Source organism: Vidua macroura, chromosome 3 (genome assembly GCF_024509145.1).
Source record: "Vidua macroura isolate BioBank_ID:100142 chromosome 3, ASM2450914v1, whole genome shotgun sequence".
NCBI lineage: Eukaryota > Metazoa > Chordata > Aves > Passeriformes > Viduidae > Vidua > Vidua macroura.
In genome coordinates, this window is record NC_071573.1 from 94,881,462 (window position 1) to 94,904,383 (window position 22,922).

General features: G+C 37.2%; 1 protein-coding gene across 4 annotated transcripts in view; it reads right to left on the bottom strand.

The window, feature by feature from the left end:
* The window catches only part of DLGAP2 (DLG associated protein 2), a 448,267-nt gene that overhangs the window by 347,167 nt on the left and 78,178 nt on the right, over window positions 1-22,922 (bottom strand). For 3 of the 4 annotated variants that reach the window (XM_053973321.1, XM_053973319.1, XM_053973320.1), the window contains exon 1: window positions 21,704-21,725. Coding sequence is in view for 1 of the 4 variants with exons in the window: in XM_053973318.1 (XP_053829293.1) it covers window positions 21,704-21,758 (55 nt within the window). In the remaining 3 variants the exon portion in view is untranslated. Of the gene's footprint in view, window positions 1-21,703; window positions 21,759-22,922 lie in introns of those variants that run through there. The other variant, XM_053973318.1, reaches the window with a different exon arrangement.

Here is a 22,922-nt window from a genome sequence, read left to right on the forward strand (position 1 = left end):
TTTTCTGTTGGTATCCTAATTAAAAATAATAACCTAATTTAATTTCTGTGAATTGTAATCTACATGTAAATAAACTGCAAAGAGGAAACCATTCATACACTAAAAAGCTAAAATGCTGTATGCAAGTACTTTCTCCACACAAAAGTATCTTACTGTAACTCTATAGTTTTGTATTCGAGCCAAAAATACTGGTCATAAGTGATCTTGGAGGTATTTCAAACTGTCCTCCATGTCAAAAAGATCAGAAAGCCACAGAGCTGCTCAGTGAGAACACAAAACCAGTTCAGGTAACTCAGATGTCACTAGTCTAGGTGACATGGTTATAATCTTCCGTCCTACAGCAACAAATCTATGAATGGAAAAATTACTGCCTTCTCAGTCCCTCCAAATTTTCTGTTTATATGCAATTTTGTCATTTTCCTTAAAGCACAGAAGGAGCTACACATAGCCCCAGTATAAAATGTGTATTCCTGTTTTAATTAGGTTCATTTGGCAGAAGCTGAGAACAAGCTGGCAGAATTTGGCCTCTCTGGAGGACACACAACAGCAACCACTCAGGCATGGGACACCCCTGCCTTGGCAGGACAGTGGCAGGATCTAACCTGGCCCATTCCCAGTACTGCTAGTTCATCCTCAGCTATTCTCATGATGCTGCTAGTGCATTACTAATGTGTCTTATTAACATTTAAGTAAAATTCCCCTGGGAGCAACTTGTGAGACACTGTACATGTTTTTCATCAGAATACAAGATGTGCATGATTCAGTATGTGCCCTTTTCCAATCCCGCATCCCCATCAGCCCCAGCAGAGGCACTATCACTGTGCCAAGATGCAAAGAACACAAAAAGTGGTTGACTGAAGAAAATGGCCAAGGATCAGTACAGAAAACCTGGCTTAAAAAAAGTTACGAATTGGAAAAGGCCTTTAGGGCATCTACTCTATATAGAGTAGGTCACTGTCAGCTTCATTTGCCTTTTTAAAAATTAAGTACAAAGACTGCTTTGTAAAAATGAAGATATCAGATGTGTGTGAGACCACTGAGAAGGAAAAAAATGTAGGGTATATGAGCTTCTTGGTCGTATATTAAGAATTTTCTTGAGAGACTCAAATGCCCATATATAAGCAATGTCTATCATTATTATTATTATTATTATTATTATTATTATTATTATTATTATTATTATGTGTATATAAGATTGCCAAGAGGTTGCAACCTGTTCTTCCAGGCACTAAGTTTTCTACACAGATATACAACTTTTCAAACAGCCTTACTAGTGCAAAGTGAGCATGAAGGCAAGAATATATATAATAATTTACTGCCTTGACCCAAACATTTGAAGCTAAGCTTTGTTTTGGTTGGCTCAGATTACCACTCAGAAATGTTCCTTAAAAAAAAAATGTGTCCTCTAAGTAATAACAGTCAAGCTAAAATACTGGGTTCAAAGTACATCTTGTTTCCAGGGAATACCGGCGTTGAGTGCAATGGGAAGTTCAGAGGGAGAGACTCAAAATTTCCTCAGCAAGGAGTGAACCAGGAGTGAGGAGCCTGAGGAAGAGGGGCAGAAGAGGAAGTAAATAGCACCAAAATGGAGAACCAGAGCTGTGACAGGTTGGAAATGAGACAGAAAGGACAAACCAGATCATCATCAGGAATTTAGGATACTCAGCATTATTCTTCTACTTTCACAGCAAGAACCTCTGAATCCAGCTCATAGACAGACCTGTTGTTATTCAGCCCAGGCCCACAGGTCATTCACAACCTTCCCCAATATCCCTTTTCTGTACACAAAAGCTTGTGCCACATCAACACTGGCAAACGAAATTCACCAAGGAACATTTGCTTACTGTGAGGGTAACATGCACAACCTGTCCACTCTGGACAGCTCTTTTTCCTCTAAAATAAGAGTGGCTGCATCCAAGAAGCTGCTGGTGGGTTCTGTCCTTAGCCTCAGCTACCATTTGTCCTTGTCTAGGAATTGTCTGAGACACAGATAGTTTTGGCCCCAGGCAAAAACTACAGAGGGAAAAAACCCTCTATGTTAACAATTCAACAACATGGAAAACATTAAAATCTGTGGATTGGAAAATAACAGTATCTCTGGATCTGTTAATGATATTATGTTTGCACCACATGTTTTTGTTTGCTAGTATAGAAGTAGCCTAGGTCCTATAGCCTGATTGAAAACATACCTGTAATTTCTAATTTAAAAGGGCAAAAAAAAAAAGGAAAAGAGAATGGAGAAGGAAATGGGAAAGTAAGAAAAAGGAAGGAGAAAAGAAGAGCTCAGAGAAGCAACCTGAAAAACAAATCAACACAAAATCTGTATAAAAAATGCACTAGGCAGTGGAACCTGTGTGTACTCTAAGATGAAGAGCTCCTCTCAAACTGCTGGGAGGGACACAAATATCTGGCTACTGGCCCTGTAAAACAAAAAATTCCTGAAGTTTTGCAATTCTCCATCAAACAAAATACTTCTTTCAGTGTAAACCACATAGTTATTTGGACTTAAGCCTGAGAAACATGACATGAAGAGATAAATCATAAAGTGAGTAATGTCTGAAAAGAAAGTTGTTTCTTTACTTTGAATAGATCTCTGTCAATACCTAACACTGCAGATCTCTGAGTGCTGGAAGCTGGAACCTCATGCAGTATTGCTGAGAGGCAGCTCTGCACCCCAATATCTGACCACTTGGTTCTTGTGGCTTTACACTGGGACTTGTAGCTGTACAACTGGGAATTAATACACATTAAAAGTGAGTTTTATTCTGAATTGCTCCCCTCTTCTATGTGCTCATACAGATGTTTCCATGACCTTAACAGTGGGAGAATATAGGATCATCAGCCCAGCTCAGGACTGTCTCTTCCCATGCTGGCATTGACATAAATCACTTTGTGAGCACATGGCCAGCCAGCCAATCCCCTCTCAACAGTGCCCTTGTGGAGGCAGCTCTGGCAGTGTCAGCCCACATTTGTGATGGTACATTTGTAAAAACATTAATAAGAGTAACCAGAAGTTCCAGAAAACCTTTGGGAGATACCACAGTACAAAGAAAAACAATACTTCAATCTCTCTCTTGCTTAATTGCTCACTTTTGGATTCTAATATCACTGCTGAAATAAGTTATTATCACAGGCCAGAATTAGTGCTATGGGAGATTAAGTTATGACTGAACACGAGTAGTTCAAAACACATCCTGCTTTCACATTACCCCCAAAAAGGGGATTGCAGCCCCAGATTGCCTTCCTCTTGCCCCCCTCAGCCTACATATAGAGATAGCTCAGTTTGGCCCTTTCTCCAAAAGGGCAGTTTCTTACTGCTTGTAGTGCTTCTGCAGCACAGCTCACAGCTAATTACTGCACCATCAGTTTCCAAAATGCTCCCAATCCATCTTACCATTCTTTTCACCAGCTATTGTCAGGAGCTTTACATATCTGAGAGCATAATCTTTCTTTGCTTACTATTTGTTTTCATTATTATTGTACCATTATAATCTCATTATAGCCTTTTCCAGTTTCAATTATTGTATTTATTTTTTTCTGAGTCACTGTAATTGCTTTTAGTTTTTAATAATGTTTAAAATTTTCACTCTCCAAAGCACACGTTATTATTCCTATTATAAAATTAAGTTAAAAGATTGTCAATAGTCTTGGTTTGCACTAGTCTTGGATCAATGTTTTTGCCATGCATGATACAACAACCCTGCCTTGTCAATGCCTCCAGCCTACAAAGGTAGATTCACTTTTAAACAACAGGCTAATCAGAATATTAGAACTCATTGGAAAATTGGTATTCATATTTGTGTGGAAGAGAAATATTTTACAAAATCCTTAAAGCCTAGGAACGTTACAAAGTTATTCTCCAACCCATCCAAATGTGGGAATTACCAGTTTTCTACTCTGGGTGTGATTTATAAAACAACAATTTTTTGACAGGACTCTGAACTTCTGTGACAGAATTAAGCTATTGAGCTTAGAAAACATAATAATTTCAATGAAGTGCAATGAAGTAATCTACCTCTGACAGAAAATTAGAAGACATTTTCCTAATTTCCTGATAATTTCTCTCAAATGTGAGATTAAGTGTCTATCCACCAATCATGTACACATGTTCAAAGAAATTAAGTAAAAAAGATCTGAAAATCAATCCTGCTATGTCTTCCTGCACAGAAATCCTGTAATCTCTCAGGAACCCACTTAACAACAGTACAGCTTTATTTGGTTGCATGACTTGTCCATGAGACATGTTTACAAAAGTATTGATTCAAATTCTAATGATGCAGTTTTTAAGTTACCAGAGATATCTTTTTATCACATCACATTAAGTTCATTTACACATTACTGATTTACCAGGATGAATGTTTTCATAGAAATAGAACTAAATGCAATGATACTGCAATACTTTTAAGAAATGAGCACTTACCTTTTTCAAATAGCTTTGGATCTGAATTTATCAACAACTTGGCAATAGCCTGAGCCCTTTATCTGCAAATATTATTTAAATATGTGCACAAGACCCACTGTAACAATGACAGAACTTTCATCTGCAACACTAAAAATACTGCACTCTGTCAGGAAACATTTTTTAATGCTTTTGAGAAACATGTCTCAGCATTTAGTCCCATGCAAATCACATTCATTGTACATACATCATAAGTATGTAATATTTGCATACTTTTAAAATTTGACTGAATTCAGCAGTTAGGACACAGTATATGCGTTTACTTAGATATGATCTAAGTAATCTAGTGCAGTAATCTAGTGCAAAACTAGATTATGAAATATTTTGAATATTTTCTGATGCAGGATCACTGGAAGTAGGCAAAGATGTATCTAGAGGTTGGGTGTACTTCTCAGAAAGGCACAGCTTGACAATCCTATTAATCCTCATTGCACTTCTGATTCATTCAGAATTGCTGCTATGAAATTGCTCTTCAGCTTGTTCATCTGCATAACAAGTGATCTCTGATCACTTCAGAGCCAGAAAGATCCATCTATGATAACATCAAGATAAAAGTTAAAAGCTCTGATGCTACAGACAGCTGGGAATAAGATAGTAATTTAAGTGTAAACTTCAGGAGAATATGCAAGCTGCATTGCACAAGTAACAGGATGTGATGAAGAAACCATTTCAGCCTGCTCCTGAAGCCCTTAATTACCAGAAAAGCAACCTCCATACAATTCATTGTTTCCCAAAGGAAAAAAAGACATAGAAAAGATCATGAAATCTTCTAGTTTAGTCACCATTTCTCCAGTGACATCTACGTTTTGCACAAAAACTCCAGTCAATTTGGTTGCCTAAATCATGACCATTTACAGAGGCACACATTGGGTCTATGTTGTGATTGTATTGACAGCAGCCTCTGCACCTTGGCCACTGAAACACCAATGCCCAGAAAAAAATTTACACAATAAGAATTAAAAAAAAAAATCCATAGACAAAATCAAGAGAGGGAAAAGAGAATTTGGATTTTTTTTTAAATTTAGTGCTACAGCTAATATCTAGTCAAATACAGAATAGAAATATTTATTGAAACTCCCTAATTTCTTTTATAATCAGTAGTGCAATTTTCCTCAACTACAATGGGCTTACTCCTCTGCTATCATTTTGTTGTTGTTTCTAAGTTGCCTAAAATCCTCCATTAAACTTTGTTCTGCCAATTTTCACCATATTTTTCACTAATGTCTTTGAAGAAAGACACTTCTAAGTGTTTTGCTGTATCAGGTACTCATAAAGAAAGGAGTCAGACCTACAGAAGCATTCTTCTCTTTTGACAGAAAGCCCAGGTGCCAGTTCCATATCATTTTAATGTACACAGCGATATTTGTAAATAATCTTTGCATTTTTTAGCCAACTTGAGATGATCTGGAGGAAAGACAAACTCATTGAACTCTAAAATATTACATTAATAGATTCCTCAGAACTATTAGTAAACATCCCAGGTGGAAGATAAAGGTACTTTTGAATTGCAAACAAATACTCAGTCATAAAATAAAAGGAGGAGAGAAGAAAAAGAGCAAATACTTCCAAATACCTCAAGAAGATAAAGTTCAGCTTTAGTTACTTCAGATGGCTTCATTTCAAAAATCTAACTAGCACACACAGCTTTTAAAAAATAGTTGATTATCATATTAAGAAATTTAAAGGAGGAAAAATACCTAGATGGAAGGCAAGTATGCAGCCTTTGCTAGATGCATACATGCCCTTTAATTCATTTGAATAAAATACTTGATGTTGGAAATCATCATTGTAGCAATATGTCTAACCACATTTCTTTATTTTGCATAACATAAGAAAACAGGCACTTAACTCCTATAGATTTACTTCCCACTGTCTAATATGAATGTGAGTATATTAAATGAAAAGCACTTAAGGATTGAAAATAGGGATTATCACGGGGATGGCAGTTGTTTCATAAACATGTGCCAAAATGAAATGCAGAAATGGTCAAGGGTCACTGTTGCCAGTTAACTCATATTTTAGTATGATTTACTTATTGGCTGTTGAACTTTAAATATTGTAAGTGCATCCCAAAGTCAATATCTATAACATCAATGAAGCTATCCTGTTAATAATTTCAAGGCTAAAATTAATGAAAATAGGCTAAATGTTTTTCTTGACTTTCTGCAAAAGTCACTTCTAAATTAATAGAATGAATTAGGTACTACAGTTAAGAAGATATACAGAAATGAGAATACTTTTTAAAATGCTCATTTTAGCACAGATGGAGAGATGGGGGAAGGAAAGAATGGAGGACAAGAATATAGTTGAGAATTAAGTTATCATGCCTTAATTCCTGTTTAAATGGAAGACAATCTACAGCTGTATATATTGACTTCTCAAAACTGAGTTTTTAAATTATTACTTTCTTCTTATGCTTCCAATTCACATAGATTAATCAGGATTATTTCATTGTGGCTGCTATGTTGGTCTATGTAATTTGCTTTACAACTAATATCAGAAATAGAGGCAAATGTTTAATTTTTTTTAAATTCAGTTTAAAAATAACTACAGGACAAACATTCTTGTTATCTAGGAACAGTTATCACATTTTCTTACCTCTCTAAGAAGAAATTTCAATGCAGTCACATCACACTTTTAAGAAAAAAAAGAGTACAAAGCCAGATTCACTTTTCCCACAAGAAGTTTAGATAAAAAATGGTTAAAGGGCCAAGAAACTATTTTAACATCTTTTCTTGAAACAGAGAAGGCTCAAATCAAGGGCACTAGTTCCCAGGTACATAAAATACAAAAACAAGTAAAAATAAAATATTCTCTATGTCCATGGTGGACTGAACAATAATATTAAGTTTAAAGTTGCAACATGGTATATTCAGTTTGAAATATTTTGCACAATATCTAATAGTAAGACTAATCCAAGGCAGACCTACTTTGCTTCAGAAAGTTGTGGAACTTGGCACAGGCTGCACAACCATGAGGAGTTACCTCCAGGCAGGCATGAAGAGAACTTGCATTGGACAAGGAGAAGACATTGTTTATAGTTCAAATCAAATCTTCCAGACCTAGATGTCTTCTCTGATTATCTGAATGATTTAAAAAACCTGTGGCCATCATATCAAATAGATATAATTAGAAAAAAAATGCAGTTTTCTACTGGAATAAATAATATGGCTTCAGGCAGAATTCTTCCATATATCGCATTCTCCAAAATGTCAAAATCGCTGTAAAATTATTTCATTAACCTACATGCAAAATTAGTTAGCAATTCCATAAGAAATTGTGTGTATAGGCAGATTGTGTCAAAAGTTAAAAGTTACCATCCATTAGGAAGACATTAAATGTAAAACATGCTTATGAAGAGACAGAGACAGTACTCAACTGTACCAGAGATCCTAAATTATGGACAACCCATATCATCACCTAAGACACCTAAGAATTTAGAGGAATACAAATTCAGAATACCTGGAAAGGAAAAATGTTTCTGAAAATCAGATCCCTGGAAACAGTAATCAATTGTGTTAGAGAAGACATGCAATTTGTGGGAGTCTGGAAATTCAGTCTAAAGAGCAATAACACAGGGCAGACTGGCCTGCCTTCCTGCCTTCACTTTGGCTGACCACAGTGCAAGTAGAAAAGACAGTGAAGTTAAAAGAATGGAATGAAAATTCCATCTTTGTCACCTATCCAGAGGAAAAAAAAAAAAAAAAAAAAAAAAAGAACCTCAAATCAATACACAAGCAACAACACAAAAAACCAGGATCCCATATCTTCATTTCTGCTGAAAAATTAGGTCACTCTTGGCACTTCCATACCATCCTATCCACATGGCTTGAGACAAATGTGCACACATGACCAATACCAGGAGGAAAAAGGGGGGAATGAAAAACGAAAATATTTTTACTGCAAGCTAAACCTCCTAGGTTCTCCTAGAATGCTCAGTGTTAAGCCAACATCAGATTTCTTGAGTAGGGAAAGAAATATTTATGATGCAGTATTTATACCTTAGTCAAAAGCTCAAACAGGAAGGCAACAAAAATCAAGTTAAATAACGACACAGTTTTGTAGGAAGCCATATGTCTTCTATAATGCCAAACAAAGATGCCAGTAACAGTTAAAGAAACTCTGAATTCTGCAGCCAAGAATTACACAACATCAAAAAGCTAAGAATCTGCTAGCTATATTAATAAAGAGGAAGTATAGTGAATAGTGTTTCTTATATGCTTAAAAAAAAGACAGAAAAAAAATCAGATAAGTTATAAAGAAGAAAATTAAAATATCAAATAAATGCAGCAAAACTAGAGAGACAATAACAAAAAATCCTACAGGGAACTGTAAACATTAGGCATAAGAATCAGCAAAATATCCAACAAAGTGATAAAGCTGTCAAATTCTTTTAAAAGAATGAAAATAACTACCAACAATGAAGACTTGAGTTATTGGCTATGCAGAGTTATAAAAGGTCCTAAGGAAAAGGAAAACACAGAACATCAGTGAATGTATCTGTGATGCTCTTGAATTACAACTCAGAAAAATCAAAATTATGAAATGGCATAGGATGTCTTCCACAAGGACTTAAACAATGGAGTTTCAAAAGAAGAAAGATGACCACAACGTCCTCACTAAATTACTGGAGAAAAGAAGTCAGAGACAACCTCTAAGAGAAAACAGTGATGCAGCCCAGCAACTATCACTTGCAATGGTTTCCAAGAGAGTAACATCTTCATGCCTACAAGGATGACATTTTGAAGACGTCAACCTTAAGGCCATAATCTGCCTTCAAATATGAAGGTAAATCTCATAAAAATTGAAAGGAAAAGCAATCAAATCTATCTCAGAATTTACCCCTTTTTGAATTTTAATTCAAATAACAAGTACAACCAAAATCAAGAAAACATGGATTGATCAAATGGCTTGGGTTGGAAGGAATCTTTAAAAATCTTCTAGTCCAAAACCCCCTGCCATGGGCAGGAACATCTTTCATCTTGTACAACTAGATCAAGTTGTACAAAGCCCTGTCCAGCCTAATTTTGAACACTTCCAGTGATGGGTCATCTACCACTTATCTTCTTCCAGTGCCTCACCACTTTCATTGTAAACAAATTCTTCCTTATGTCCAGCCCAAAACTACCCTCTTTCTGTTTAAAACCAATGCCCAGTGCTCACCACCTTGGTAAAAAGTGTTGCTCTGTATTTCTATAAGCCCCCTTTATAAGTTGAATGATGTATGATGCAATCTATCTCTTTTCAAGTAAACACTAGAAATGGAAAGATAATCATAATGAAGACTTATGGCCTGCCCCCATGAAAAAAAAAAAAAAGGCAAAATAAAATGCTATTGGTCCTTAAAAAAATCTCTGCCTATGCAGGCTGATGTGCCTTCATTTGCTTCTAGAGTTAATGGTTATGAAAAAGCACTGGCTCCTTCATGAAGATATGGGATCCTTCATGGAGCCAGTCTCACTGAAACAGTAAAAAGTATGTTAAGGGCTCCTGTCAAACCTGATGCCCTGCCTAAAGAGGCTTTCTTTAGGATGACACTAAGACACTTGTGTTTGCACACAAAGAAGTGGATACCTTAAGCACCATCCAACAGCTTACTTCTTATTGAACATCAAAGTAATTCTGTGGCTTTGAGGAGCACCATTCGTCACCACTGCATCCAAAATCCAGATAGACTATCTCAGTCCCTGTCACAGTAATGATATTCATAGTACTGCTAAAGAATCTGAAAAGAAAAAAAACTAAAAACTGGGGTTTTGCTGTCTACCATTACCACAAGTACATTAAGGCTTTGAGTGATGATTTGTGTTTCTCTAGATCAACAGCTTTCCTTATTAGCACACCATTCCCATCAGTTTCTCTAAAGCCTTTTTAGAAGTGACTGCCATTAAGTAAAGTTATCAACTGATTTAGTTAGATATTTAACATAGCAGGTCTTCAGTGAAACAAGCATCATAAGCTTTTCATAGAAAATAAAAAGTATTTTGCTTATGCTATGGCAGCTCTTTAAACTGTTAATGTGTATTTAACATTACAAACTGGAGCAAAGGTGACTGCCTCATTGCCACCCTGCAGCCCAGGGGAAGAGTTCAGAGTAAATTCCAATCTCTCCAGTGCATGAAAACCAAGCAGGCTTCTCCATTCCTAACCTTGGTTATTTGAGCTTTGACTTTTCGCTCCCCATAAACCACTCAAGAAGTATAGCACAGGCATAGCATTTATTGACTCATTTGAACAATTTATTTAGTTTAAATCTTTGAAAACCTCCTTACCCTTTTCAGCATGGTTAGTCACCCTGAAACTGGTATCACAGAAGGAAGGTTCTAAAACAGAAGGCAAGATCAGCAATCAAGCAGGGATTTTATTGTATGGTCAGTGAGTATGAAGTTTGCCACCTCAACTCAAGCTCCTTGGGTTGGCATGTGCCTTCAAGACACATGGTCCTCAGCACTGCCTGCTTCTGCCTGCAACCTGCCAGTCCTCCCAGAGCAGCAGGGAGGAGATCAGTCTCCTCACTGTATAGCTGTGTTTGACACTCTAGAATGTGCAGAGAACTTTTTGCTGAGTAAAAATACTGAAGTAAAATACTTCAAGACTGCAATTGGGCATGGCTCAGGAAGATGACACTCAACTTTGTGAGGTGTAACTTGTTCCACAAAAGCCTAATTCTTTGACAGCAGGCCACCTGCTGACCTTTCCCTGAAAGACCATGCCACATAAGCATGTTCTAAAGAACCAAAGGCAAAAGAAGCTTTTGGTTTCTGCATTAGCTAGCAACAAGTGTACTTCTACACGTTTAGATTTTCCTATTTCTGAAGCACTGCATATAAGCACTCACTACTCCCCTCTGAGCTAAGCAAATATTAGCAGCGGCAACCACTGGTACATACCAACTCACCACTGTGCTAGGAAAATTATTTAAGAGCAAGTAAAAGCCCTCAAAGCTAGAAGATAAGTCTTCAGTGAAAATTAAATAGATACTTTACTGTTTGAATGGTTAAATGAACAATACCTGTCACCAGATAAATTTGGACAGATATTAGCAAAATGAATGTCCTGCTAAAGGGGAGGCTTATGATACAGTGCATTTGTTTACTGTGTCTTATCAGTATTACAGTTTCCATAGAAACAGGAGAGAGAAAATTTTAGCACATTTGGCCAACAAATTGTAATGATCTTTGGTAAAGAATCATTATAGATATTTAGTGCAAATACATCAGAAAGATTTACACTCAGGTATATGAAGCACTGATTACTAGTCCTAATGGACAGATGCTCACACTGTAGATGATTTCCAAGTCTTTATGGTAATGAAAGGAAGGACACATCTCGTAACACATGGTATTAACAGTTCATGCCATGCTGACCCTTCCTCTTAAGATTTTCAGTTTTGTGTTGCTTCCTTGAACTGCCCTCCAAATTAAAAGGGGAGCAAGAAGTATTGAAGCATTTTCAATATATACATGCCTTTCCCTGAAGCTTATCTTATCCCTTACATTTATAATCACCTGCAGCTTAACCATGATGTAATTTCTTATGCCTTGTGGGCTGATTTCTGTGAGTCACAATTTCCAAATATATTTGTGAAGGTGGTTCATGAATTAAACTTCTGTCAGCTGAAGCCTCCAGCATTGTTCTGCCCATGTTCAATATGATGGAGGCTCATGGCTCACAAGTGTTAGTGGTACAGTACAGAGGATCAGTCCTTGGTTTATAAAGGACATTCAAGAAGCCATTACATAAGGTAAGAAAAACCACAAATGCCTCCATGGCTTTTTGTCATTCCATTGCTATTCTTTGGTAAGTTTAGGTTTCCTATATATACCACTGAAAATCTGAAGATGATTCATCCCCAGGATTTGCTGTCAAATGAGAACAGTTGTGAGTTATGCTTCTCATAGTTTCCCTGATACTGTACTCTCTACCCTCACTTCTTCCCTGATTTTAAGCTGTATCCAGCTAAAACCTGAGGAATTCTGGGACAGCAGCTTTGGCCAGCAACATATTCAAACTCCCTCACTTAAGCATTTAACTACCTAAGTCCAGCAAACCAACATATTTTTATAAAATTAATACAACCTACAAGTGACAACGTGCATCTAATCTTGTACAATGACTTTCACAGATATACTGAAATATCAGCCTCCTGCATGGTTAAACATCTTCACTTTCTCTGATCCTTCCCAGCCCCAATGATCTTTGTGTCAAGAAGGATAAGCTAATGTGTCCATTTTTGCTGTTCCCAAGCTCTTCCCCTGCTTTTTCCTGCCTAACAGTGTTGCTCCTCTTGGCTGGCAGACTGGAGGTTTCAACACCTTCTTGGCCGTACCTCTGGAGGTACAGCTGGTGTCTTAACCAATGCAGTCATGCTGAGACAACTAAACCACATGCATGGAAACATTTGCTACCATTTAATCTCAAGTGCGGAGGGTGCAGCACTGCCTCTGGTAATATACTTCTACAATAAGCACCACTAATGGCTTTGGGGATCATATGCATTATTGATGCAGAAATGTTTGCTATTTCCCATTGTGACAGAAAGGAGACAAGTGGTTAAATTGCTTCCTGTTGTGCATGACTGTAGACATTAGCCACTGTTATTTATAGCTCCTATAGTATCCCAAAAGGCAGGAGAACACGTCATACAGCATTACTACAAATAAAATCATTCTAGCAAAGTAAACCATCTTAAACATAGAGAATACCACTGTAGAATGGAAAGCATGAACAGCTCAGATGTTTTGATAACAAAATGTATGTGTTAGTCCTCCCACCCAATCAACTAATACAAGAAGATTTAGGAAGGGCAGGAAAAATTGTATATTAATAAATTCAGCTGAAAGAAAAAAGATACATCTGGAAAAAGTCCTCACCAGTACATCAGTGGAAGGGTGTCAGTGTCCTTTTCTGGAAAATGCACAACTAGAATGAAAGAGAGCTCTGATGGTTTTAATCATGGAGAAGCTTGCATGCTACATCTCTTTTAAACTGTTGTTCTGTCCTAGGGAGTTAAATACTAGTCCAAAACATGAGGCAGACTATTCCAAATTAGCAAGCATGCCTTACAGCAGGCAAAGATTGTTCAGACATCTTATGAAAATAAAAGTTATCTAACCCTGTGGGCATCTTAGATACAGAATCCAATTCCCCATACTTTCCCACTCTTCTAGTAAAAAGGGGTGGGAGGAGTGGGAGGTGGGTGAAGAAGGACAAAAGAAAGCAAAGAAGAGTTTCATAAAACAGATTTCTTTTAAGAAGTTAGCAATGTGATTTCTAGTCCTTATTTTTTCTAACTTACATTCTTTTTCCAAGAAAACTTTCATGATAAATTCCATTATTCCCACAAACCTGAAAAAAATGTTTTACTCTTCAAAACTTTGAAGAACTTCCACCAATTGAAGGATTGTTATACAAATGATGTAACTCTGTAATAAAAGACTGGTAGTCACTTCCAATGCTGTTTTTATTGCTTATTCCTCTCAGGACAGGGTGTCTTCAAAGTTCAAGAACGGGTACCTTTTTAAGATATCAATCAACTTACACAGTTTAATTGCAAATTAAGAGAAAAAGGAATATAATTAAAATGTTTTAAAAATGGTAGCAAACAAAGCATGTCTATTACTTCTATACTTTGCACAACTGACTTATGTATTTAATGTATACCAGCCAAGAGGTCTATTCTTACTTCAGCAGTGCCTCAATGCAGCTGGAGAGGCAGGACACTACAGAAGCAAGGAATGCAGATACTTTTGTGCAGGCATCCCTGAGAGCTTTAAAAGGTAAGGGAATAGTTTTTTTGGCTTACAGTCAAATTTCTCTAAGGGTAATGAAATATCAGCGTGGTCTACTGAGCCCACATAAAACCAATTAATTCGAGTCCTTCAGCATTATAGCTATATTCCTCTGAGATCTATAAGAATTCCCTGTGCTCCTCACCATTAACTTATAGTTGTTCTAGAAAAACATACTAACATTTTTCCTTACTCACTGTATGAGTAGAAATGTCTGTATTTTGATTTCTCTGCTCAATTACACACTCTTTACCTCTACCCACACACTGCACTGTGTTGGCCAAGACATACCTTTTGGCAGTGAACTTCAAAACCATGTTCCTCCGCAAGAGAGTGCCTGAGTACAGTACACTCACACACTCAGAGCCCCTCAGTCCATGTGATTTACATACTGCCTGGGCAACCGTTTCACAAGTAGATGTAAGCACAAAAAAAACCAAACTCCAAACTGTGGCATAGAGAAATCAGTCATTCTACATACAGCTTTCATTTATCAAGACCTACTCACATTATTAACATGGCCAGTTATCAGAGCTGCCTGCTGTTTCTGTGTCTGAGGATGCACAGTTCTTTCTTCTTTCATCAGCTGAGCTGTACACATTGGAATTCATTACAAAACATTTCAGAAGTAAAGGTCGAGTAAGCTTTCTTGAAAGGGATGCTGTTGTCTGGAGATAATTTCCTTCCTACACATTTTTAGCCACCAGGACTCTTGCGATGTTAGGCAAAGACTGCGAACACGCATGTCCACATCTGCTTCTAGAATTAAGCCTCACCAAGTCAGATTTCTTTCTTCAGTCCCTGTTTCCCCCCACACATAAGGGGGTGAGACTGTTGGGAAAGTGCTATTTTACAGCTAAGGATTTACACTCAGTCCTGAGATCACAGGGGTTAGACAACACTTGCCCTTCAGGGGAGTCCATTTTATCAGTCTTGAAACATTTAACTTGACATCTAAACATCAGTGAAGTATTTTGTTCAGTGTTTTGGTTTTAAGACTACATAATTTTGGGTGAAGCAAAACTGTGACTTCTCATAACAGTAATAAGAGTGGAAAAACATCTCCATGGACGAGCTAGTGGTAGTAGGGGACCAGAAACTCCAAAAAGGTCTTTGTACTATGCTTGCAACCAACTACGACACCATGCAAAGACTGAAGCACCTGCACTGTGTACACTGATCATTCTTTTTACACTACAAGCAGAATGGCACAGAGATTTGTGCCAGCTGAAGCCTTAAAACATTTTTTTGCTCACTCATATCCAGGGTCTTCTAGCCTGCCCAATTATTTTAAGTGGACTAATATGTGTTGATTAGTTTTAAAGCTGCCTTGATACTGAAGTCTGAGGTTTTATTGGTCTTGAGATAATAGACCTGGCCCCTTTGAAGTATGAGTCTAGCCCAACCTGCCTATATTTTTGCTCTCATGGAGACCAGATTTTAGTGGATCAAGATGAACAGTCCTAGGTATATACAAATACAGTAAGACAAGGCAGTCTTCTGGCTAATTTGAGATGGAAAGTGTATAGTTCCTTATTCTAGATAGACATCTAGCAGTACTAAGTCTAAAAAGGACACTGGCCACACATCCTTTCATCAGTTTATTCTTTCCCAGTCCAGTTCTTCCTTCATCCTCTTCTGGTGATCTCCAACACCTCTACAGAGTCATGGTAACAGGTATTGCTTGTAACAGCTTTGATAATGAGTTTAATTTATTTTTGCATTTGCAGAAGTTGGCATCATATGCCTATCCAACTAAAAGCAAAACAACCTTGACACTAAGGTAAGAGTACTTCCAGATTAACTAGAAGATTAAGAAAGTACGTATTCTTCCTTTATTTTCTGCCCTCTAATTTCCATTTCCATGGAAACTGGGCTGGAAAGTACCAGCAGGCAGCCTGCAGCTGAACATCTGAATGAGAATGCTCATGTTTAACTCAGCAAGCAGACAGCAGGTGAAATCTGCAGGAACTGTCTAAAATCTATAACTACATCTTGAAAGCAAAAGGACAACTTCAGTTTCAGCAACAAACTTCTTAAGATGATGATATATCACCTAGTGAATATTCTTATGTGGGAGCAGCTGATAATCTGACTTCCTCTTTGATTAAAGAGGATATGATAGGAAAAAAATTCTTTATCACAATGGCACAAGGCAAAAATTCATCACAATTAATTTAATATTCAAAATGTTCAGACGGAATATGCTAGTGAATGTGGTAAAGATATTTTTGTAACAGGACTTTGGCTTCTGAACACTATGCTGTAACTCCTTCTGTGAAATCAAACTGGCTGCTGTACAGTTCATACATACACATTGTCAGCCCAGTCATCTGGATGGCTCTTCTTACAAATACCCGTTGCATTTCAATAAATATTTATATACACACACACATATATAAATAAAAATTAACTAGCAGGCAGCAACGTATTTGCTAGTTATAAAACACATTGGTTTTGAGCACTTATTCACACTACTTGTATTTTAAAATCTAATAAGGTAACACAGTTGTAGTTAAAGAGGGAAAAAAAGCTATGTTAACGTCATTATCCAATTTAGTGAATTTTAGTGCAGGAATTCTATTTAGTATCACCTTGGACTTTTCTCCAGTTCAATATTTGCTCTTCAAGCAACAGGAAGAAAAGCAAACAAGCAAAGGATGAAACATTACTGGCTTGGGCTGACTTTACCCAATGAAGAGATTGGTTATTATTAAATTCCTGCTTTTGTATATAAAGCAATTACCATTCTCTCAAGAATATATTACTCATTCTTTGCAGAAAGCAGAACATTGGTTACACTTTTTTCAGTGCAATTTTAGGCAATGCAGTGGACAAAAGAGGATGATTATAATGAAGGATTTAACATCTTGCGCAAGTTCAATATCAGCACACAAGAGCTGACCTGAAAATGGGTTATGAAGAAACTTGAGACAGCATCAATCTTTTTTCCTAAGAGTGTTGCTCAAAGTTTAAGAGTGTTATTTATCAGAATCAAGTCAGCAAAATGGCTGCAGATGCTCTGTATTGTACCTATGTTCTCCTTCAGGATGAGAGGGGAAATTCAAGATTAAAGCATCAAAGACTGAATCAGCCCAAGAAGCTGCTAGTGACTATTGATTCATTCCTTCCTTTGGGATCTTCAGTGGAAAAAATGAGCCCAAATTTGCAGTCCACCACATACCAAAGTCACGGCTACAATGGAAAAGAATATTGTAGAGGCTGTCTATGCGATTTCCTCACATGATAGAAAACTAACGATTGTGTATCAAGAGCACAACAGAGACAGACAGAACACACAGCTATCAGTATCTCTGCAGTACAAGAATGTCCATTTAACGGCTGTGGCAATGTAAAAATCACACTGAGTGCCTCCTGTTAAGGAGTTCTATTATGCTTTACTTCATCAAGTGTATTTGTGCACACCTTGAGGATCATTTATTGTGCTAAATCATGATAGAGGGAGGTCTGGGATAAACAAAAATCAAACTCCAAATAATTCACTCTTCTGCTCTAAGACTGCTTAAACACAAATACACAAAAGCATAAGCTTTCAGATATATTTCTTTTTTATTTGCATGAAATTTTCTACAGCTGAACAACCCACATGTACTGCCTGAAGAGTTCTATTTCAAGCAAGACTGGAAATAAAAATAAATTTTGAAAATACATACATTTAAATAAAAAAACAACCCATAGCAGGGTACATTGACTTCTCTGTTTCAAATCAGCATTCCTACCCCTCAATTTTTTTGTTTAGGAATGTTGAAACATATTGCATTTAATGGCTATCTTCATTTTGAGGGTAGAAACCAAGACCACTGCTCATACTGCATGAACAGCTCTCTTATCCATTGCCATATCCAAGTACCTTACTAAGGGAGGGAGGAAGGACAGCCTTAGCATCTGCTTAAGGCTTACAGAAGTAATTCTCCAGTAATGGAAAGGACTTCTGAATTGCCTGAAGATTGCCCAGTAACAGGGGATGGATCATTGCTGGGAAGCATTTATAAAGGGACTATGAGCTGACTGCATGTGTACACAGAGGGATGTCCATCAAAAGGGGTGGGTTATTTCTCCCAGCTGGAGCTGGAAAGACAGAGGGCTATAATTCAAGAAACTAAGCAAGCTGCTCCCCACCAGGTCATGAGCACATTCGCTCTGTGTCCCCTTATGATCTTGTTGCTAACACATGTACAGAGCATGTAGCTGCTTTTCTTCCAATTAACTTTATAACTGCTAATGCATCCCAGTTGTTGCTGTCTAGTTAGGAGATGGAAAGAAACTGAGCAGGGCCATCAATACAGTTATTACAGTATGGTTATGGCATATAAGATGGAAGTGTAGAATAAAGGTGTCTGGTCTGGGATCTTTTGCTTCTTGAGTAATAGAGTATGTGACAAATAAAGTTTCTGGATACCAGCTAACACAATAACAAGCACACATTGTGCCAGTGCATGCTATATGAACTTTTAATTAAGTAATGAAAATATCATTAATGGAAAGCCACAAATAAATTATCACTTAAGGATTGAAACATCACTGTCTGTTAGCAAGCTTAATGCAAGCAACTACTAGCTGTATTCAGTGATTTATTTTAAGAATTTTATTTTGTAAAGGCTTTACATGTTTGAAAATTAATCATTCTTTAACCTTTGAAACACCTAATCTTGATAAATACGTATCTTCTTCCAAAACTGCATTGCTATGGGATGGCTGAATTACATTTTTTATGCTCCCTTTTGAAAGTCTTTGCAGGATATATTTTTATAGCTAAGTTATAAACACTGAGAATAGCAGTTCATGGTAGAAGCACTAACACACCATCACCACTGGAAGGAGATCACTGCTCTCATGTACCTATCTTTCCATGCTAAGCTCTCTTCTCCAGTTTACAAATATAGAATACCAATACTGACAAAGTGTGGCCACTTCAAACTCCTACGCAGCATAGCAAGGGACAGTGAGATGTGCAGTTTTCTTAAGTACAGGCAATCAAGGACATATTACATCTTAGGCTAATTGCATATATTCCCCAAGAATCAAACTTAGGTCTGAAGGGCAGCCAGACAATGGATGGCCTGGCAGCACTGGCCCCATCATTCCCAAGGGCTCATTTCTTTCCCTGAGGTGCAGCCTCAGTGCTGATAGTGTGGAAGAGTCTGGTCATGGGGGCACTCTTGAATGAGGAGCCCAAGAACACCAAGCTGCCTTCACTTGAACTGTTGAATGGCTATAAGTGAAGAAACTGCTACTGCCTCTCTCCCTTTCACTCATCCCACTCCCTCCAGCATTTTGTTTTTCCCTAATGGCTTTGTCATCTCATTATATGGTTCTTCCCCTCTCTCTTCTCCCATCCCTCCACCTAGTCCATTTCTCCTTGTCATTCCTATTTATTAGGAACAACACCCAAGCTCAGTTCCTCCGAATGTCAACAGCTGAACACAAACAGACTTACAGCTCACAATCAGGTAATTTTTCTGGGCTCATTTACTGAGAGTGGGACTGGACAAGATTATGTATGATGTATACATTTGAATGCAAATAGCACATTCCACATTTACACAAATTTCCTGAATTTCTTTTTTTTAGTTTGGACTAGTTGATTTAGACCTAAAGTCTGACAAGACAAAGGTTCATTTATCTCTAGCAGTTGCAATTAATCAAACTGTAATTCAGTCATTCTTTTAATCCAGAAAGGAAGTAAAAAAATCCCCCATGTCCTGTCTGAACTCTCCTTCTCTCTGCCATGTGTTTAAATACTGTAAATGGAAGAAGTGGAGGAAATGGAACACAGATTTAATTTACTTTACACCTGCTGGCAACTCCCCACTATATAGTAGGTAAGCATAAAAAAAAATACAGCAGCAGTGACACAGATGCAATAGAACTTACAGATATTTTCGCACATAAGTGTGCTTGAGTTGTACAGCAGCTGTTACATACCAAAGCATGATAGATTTCCTCTTCAAAGAGCTTAGTTCAAAATTTTCAAAACCAAATTTCACACTAGCAAGCTCCTCCTTTCTTTCTTATGTCCAAATTAAGGCACTATTCCAGGTGACTGAGATTTTAGATAAATGATTTCTTGATATTGGTTGTAAAGACATATTGTACCTCTCCAAATAAATGGTCAGTCTTAGTACCCAGCTCCAGACCATCACTTCATGTAACTCTGACTTTGATATCTACATGATACACTTTATATAAGTTAAGAAGAGTTTGGTTATCAATGGAATCTGGATCAAGTTCCTATATTACAAATAAAAAGAAAACAATAATTGGTACAGGATATCAGCAAAGGAGCACACAGACTGGGCTGAGGTCATTACACCAAGCCCAATTTTCAGGAGCTCTTGAAATTGTTATGAAGGCCAAAGTCAGTCTGCAATTTGTTCGCTAATTATAAACTTCCCAATTTGTGCTGGAATGGGTGTGTTATGAACTACCTGATTAGAGTACTTCTATCACATTCACAGTCTAAAATGGAAATCAGATTTTAAATTTCATTTGAACATTGCTGGGTAACCACAAATCCCAATACAGTTCAGCAGAGTTGTCAAGTTCTCTCTGTAATCACCTTTAGTACAAACTGTGCCTGAAATACAGATAATAGCAAGCCAAGGAGCAAACTGGTTTATTTTAACGGTACCTACTGGGGAAAGGGGTATGCAGATTTAAGAGATGCCAGCAATCATGTATATTCTATTAAGAAGATACAGAAAAAAAAAGCTGTATTTTTCTTCCTACTTCTCTAAAATTAGTCTGTCAAATCATATCCAGAGTTGCATATGCAGTCACTTTCACTCAATTTATAGTACTTTTTAAAGGATTTTAAAACTTATTTTAAAAGAAATTGTTTTTTCCTGTCATAAAAGAACGTAAAATTAAATCATGGCTTTCTTCTCGTCCAATATCATTCTCATCAATTTATTTGTTCTTTCACAAACATATTACTCTAAGTTTCTTCTGCACAACAGTAAGGTATTATTAGTGATACCTCTTCTGATTACTCATTTAGTCTACTCCTCTACTCTGGAAAATAAGCATATGGCAAGCATTTTTCTGCAGTCAGAGCTACATGCAACTTAACGCTTAGTACTTTTGTGAATCAACAGGACCAGACTGCAGACTCCAGTATTAAACCCCTTTTTCTTGACAAAGTAATAACTTTATAATTAAAAACATATAAATGCTTCAGATGTTCATACAAATAACTTTTTAAGTGAGACCTGAGAGCAACATCTACAATGGTGCCACCTCCAGAATGTTAACAAAATACATAAAATCTTCACATGAAAGCAGGTAATTTAAACAACATATGCAAGTTAACCCTCCCTGTAAGATAATTTCAATGACTATAAATAGCAAACAAGACCTCTCTATATAATCCAATTTGTGTTTGTTTCCTCTAATCATATTACAACATTGACTCATTAAAAAAAAAGTTTACCTGTGTTCCTGTCAGGTAAAATACAGCAATGCTTCTGCAGTATGCCCGGCAGAACCTATGGCAATAAAGAAACAGCTGTTAACTAATATATATATATATATATTTTAACATCATATGAAGAAAAGCCAGAGATTCCTGGAATGATGCATTTGCTTGATCTGCTGATCAAGGTTTGTGCTCTCCAACTGAATCCAAATTAACTATCATGTGATGTAAAGGTGAATCCTGTTCATCAGGAGCTGCAGAGAAGAATCTTGCAAAATTAGCTGCTTACTACCTGCCTGTAAAGTTAGTTTCACATTCTCCCATTGATTACAATATCAAAAGTTGATTCAAAGAACCTAAGACCATAATCAAACATGCTCAACTTAGAAAGACAGTATGTTATCAGTCAGTGATGCTGCTGTCCCTGATTTCACACATGTGGCCCTGGGGTTGTGGCATCCAACTTGTTGTAAATCACTCAGGTCCAAATTTCAAAGCACAGCATTTTGCTCCCCACACAGCCAGCTCCAGTGGACAGCATAAAGCTCCAGAAGCTCGTGTAGGAAACTCAAGGGAATGGGGACAGAGAAGATCCACATTTTGTAGTTCACCACATCCACCATGGTGCAATGCTTCTAGCAGCCAGTGAGAAATGCTGCAGAAGCTGAGCGCCACCACTGTCAGCACAACGGGTCAGGACCTGCTAATAAGCAACAAAGACTCTCAAGGGGTTCACAGAAGGCTAATTCACTTTTTTAAGAAACCCATCGCTTTTTACACCCTAGTTCACTACAGGTAGACCTGACTGGTCCTTTAATTAAAACACCATCACCATTGGCTAATTAAGAAACCACCCTTTGGTAAATATATCTCCATAATACATTCCACATGTTTACAACAACAGGTGCAGTAAGATAGAAATTATTTCTAAATCTTTTCTCTGATCTTCTCACAGCCTTTTCCTAGAAAAGTTGTCCACTGCTACCACACACCACTGGCCCTTTCCCATAGGCAGGACCTCATCCTTCTTCACAGATTTACATATTAAATTCACCAATTTTGGTGTAATCAGCTTTGGTACTCCTACTAGCAACAACCTGTACTTAAAACATCCAATACTTAATTTTAATCTGACTTTAAAATCTAGAATTTGCACCCTGGACAACGATATGAGCATCAGTAAAACTGTAGTTTAAAGTTTAATGGCTTTTCTTTTGCTTTTTTCTGAGAGAAA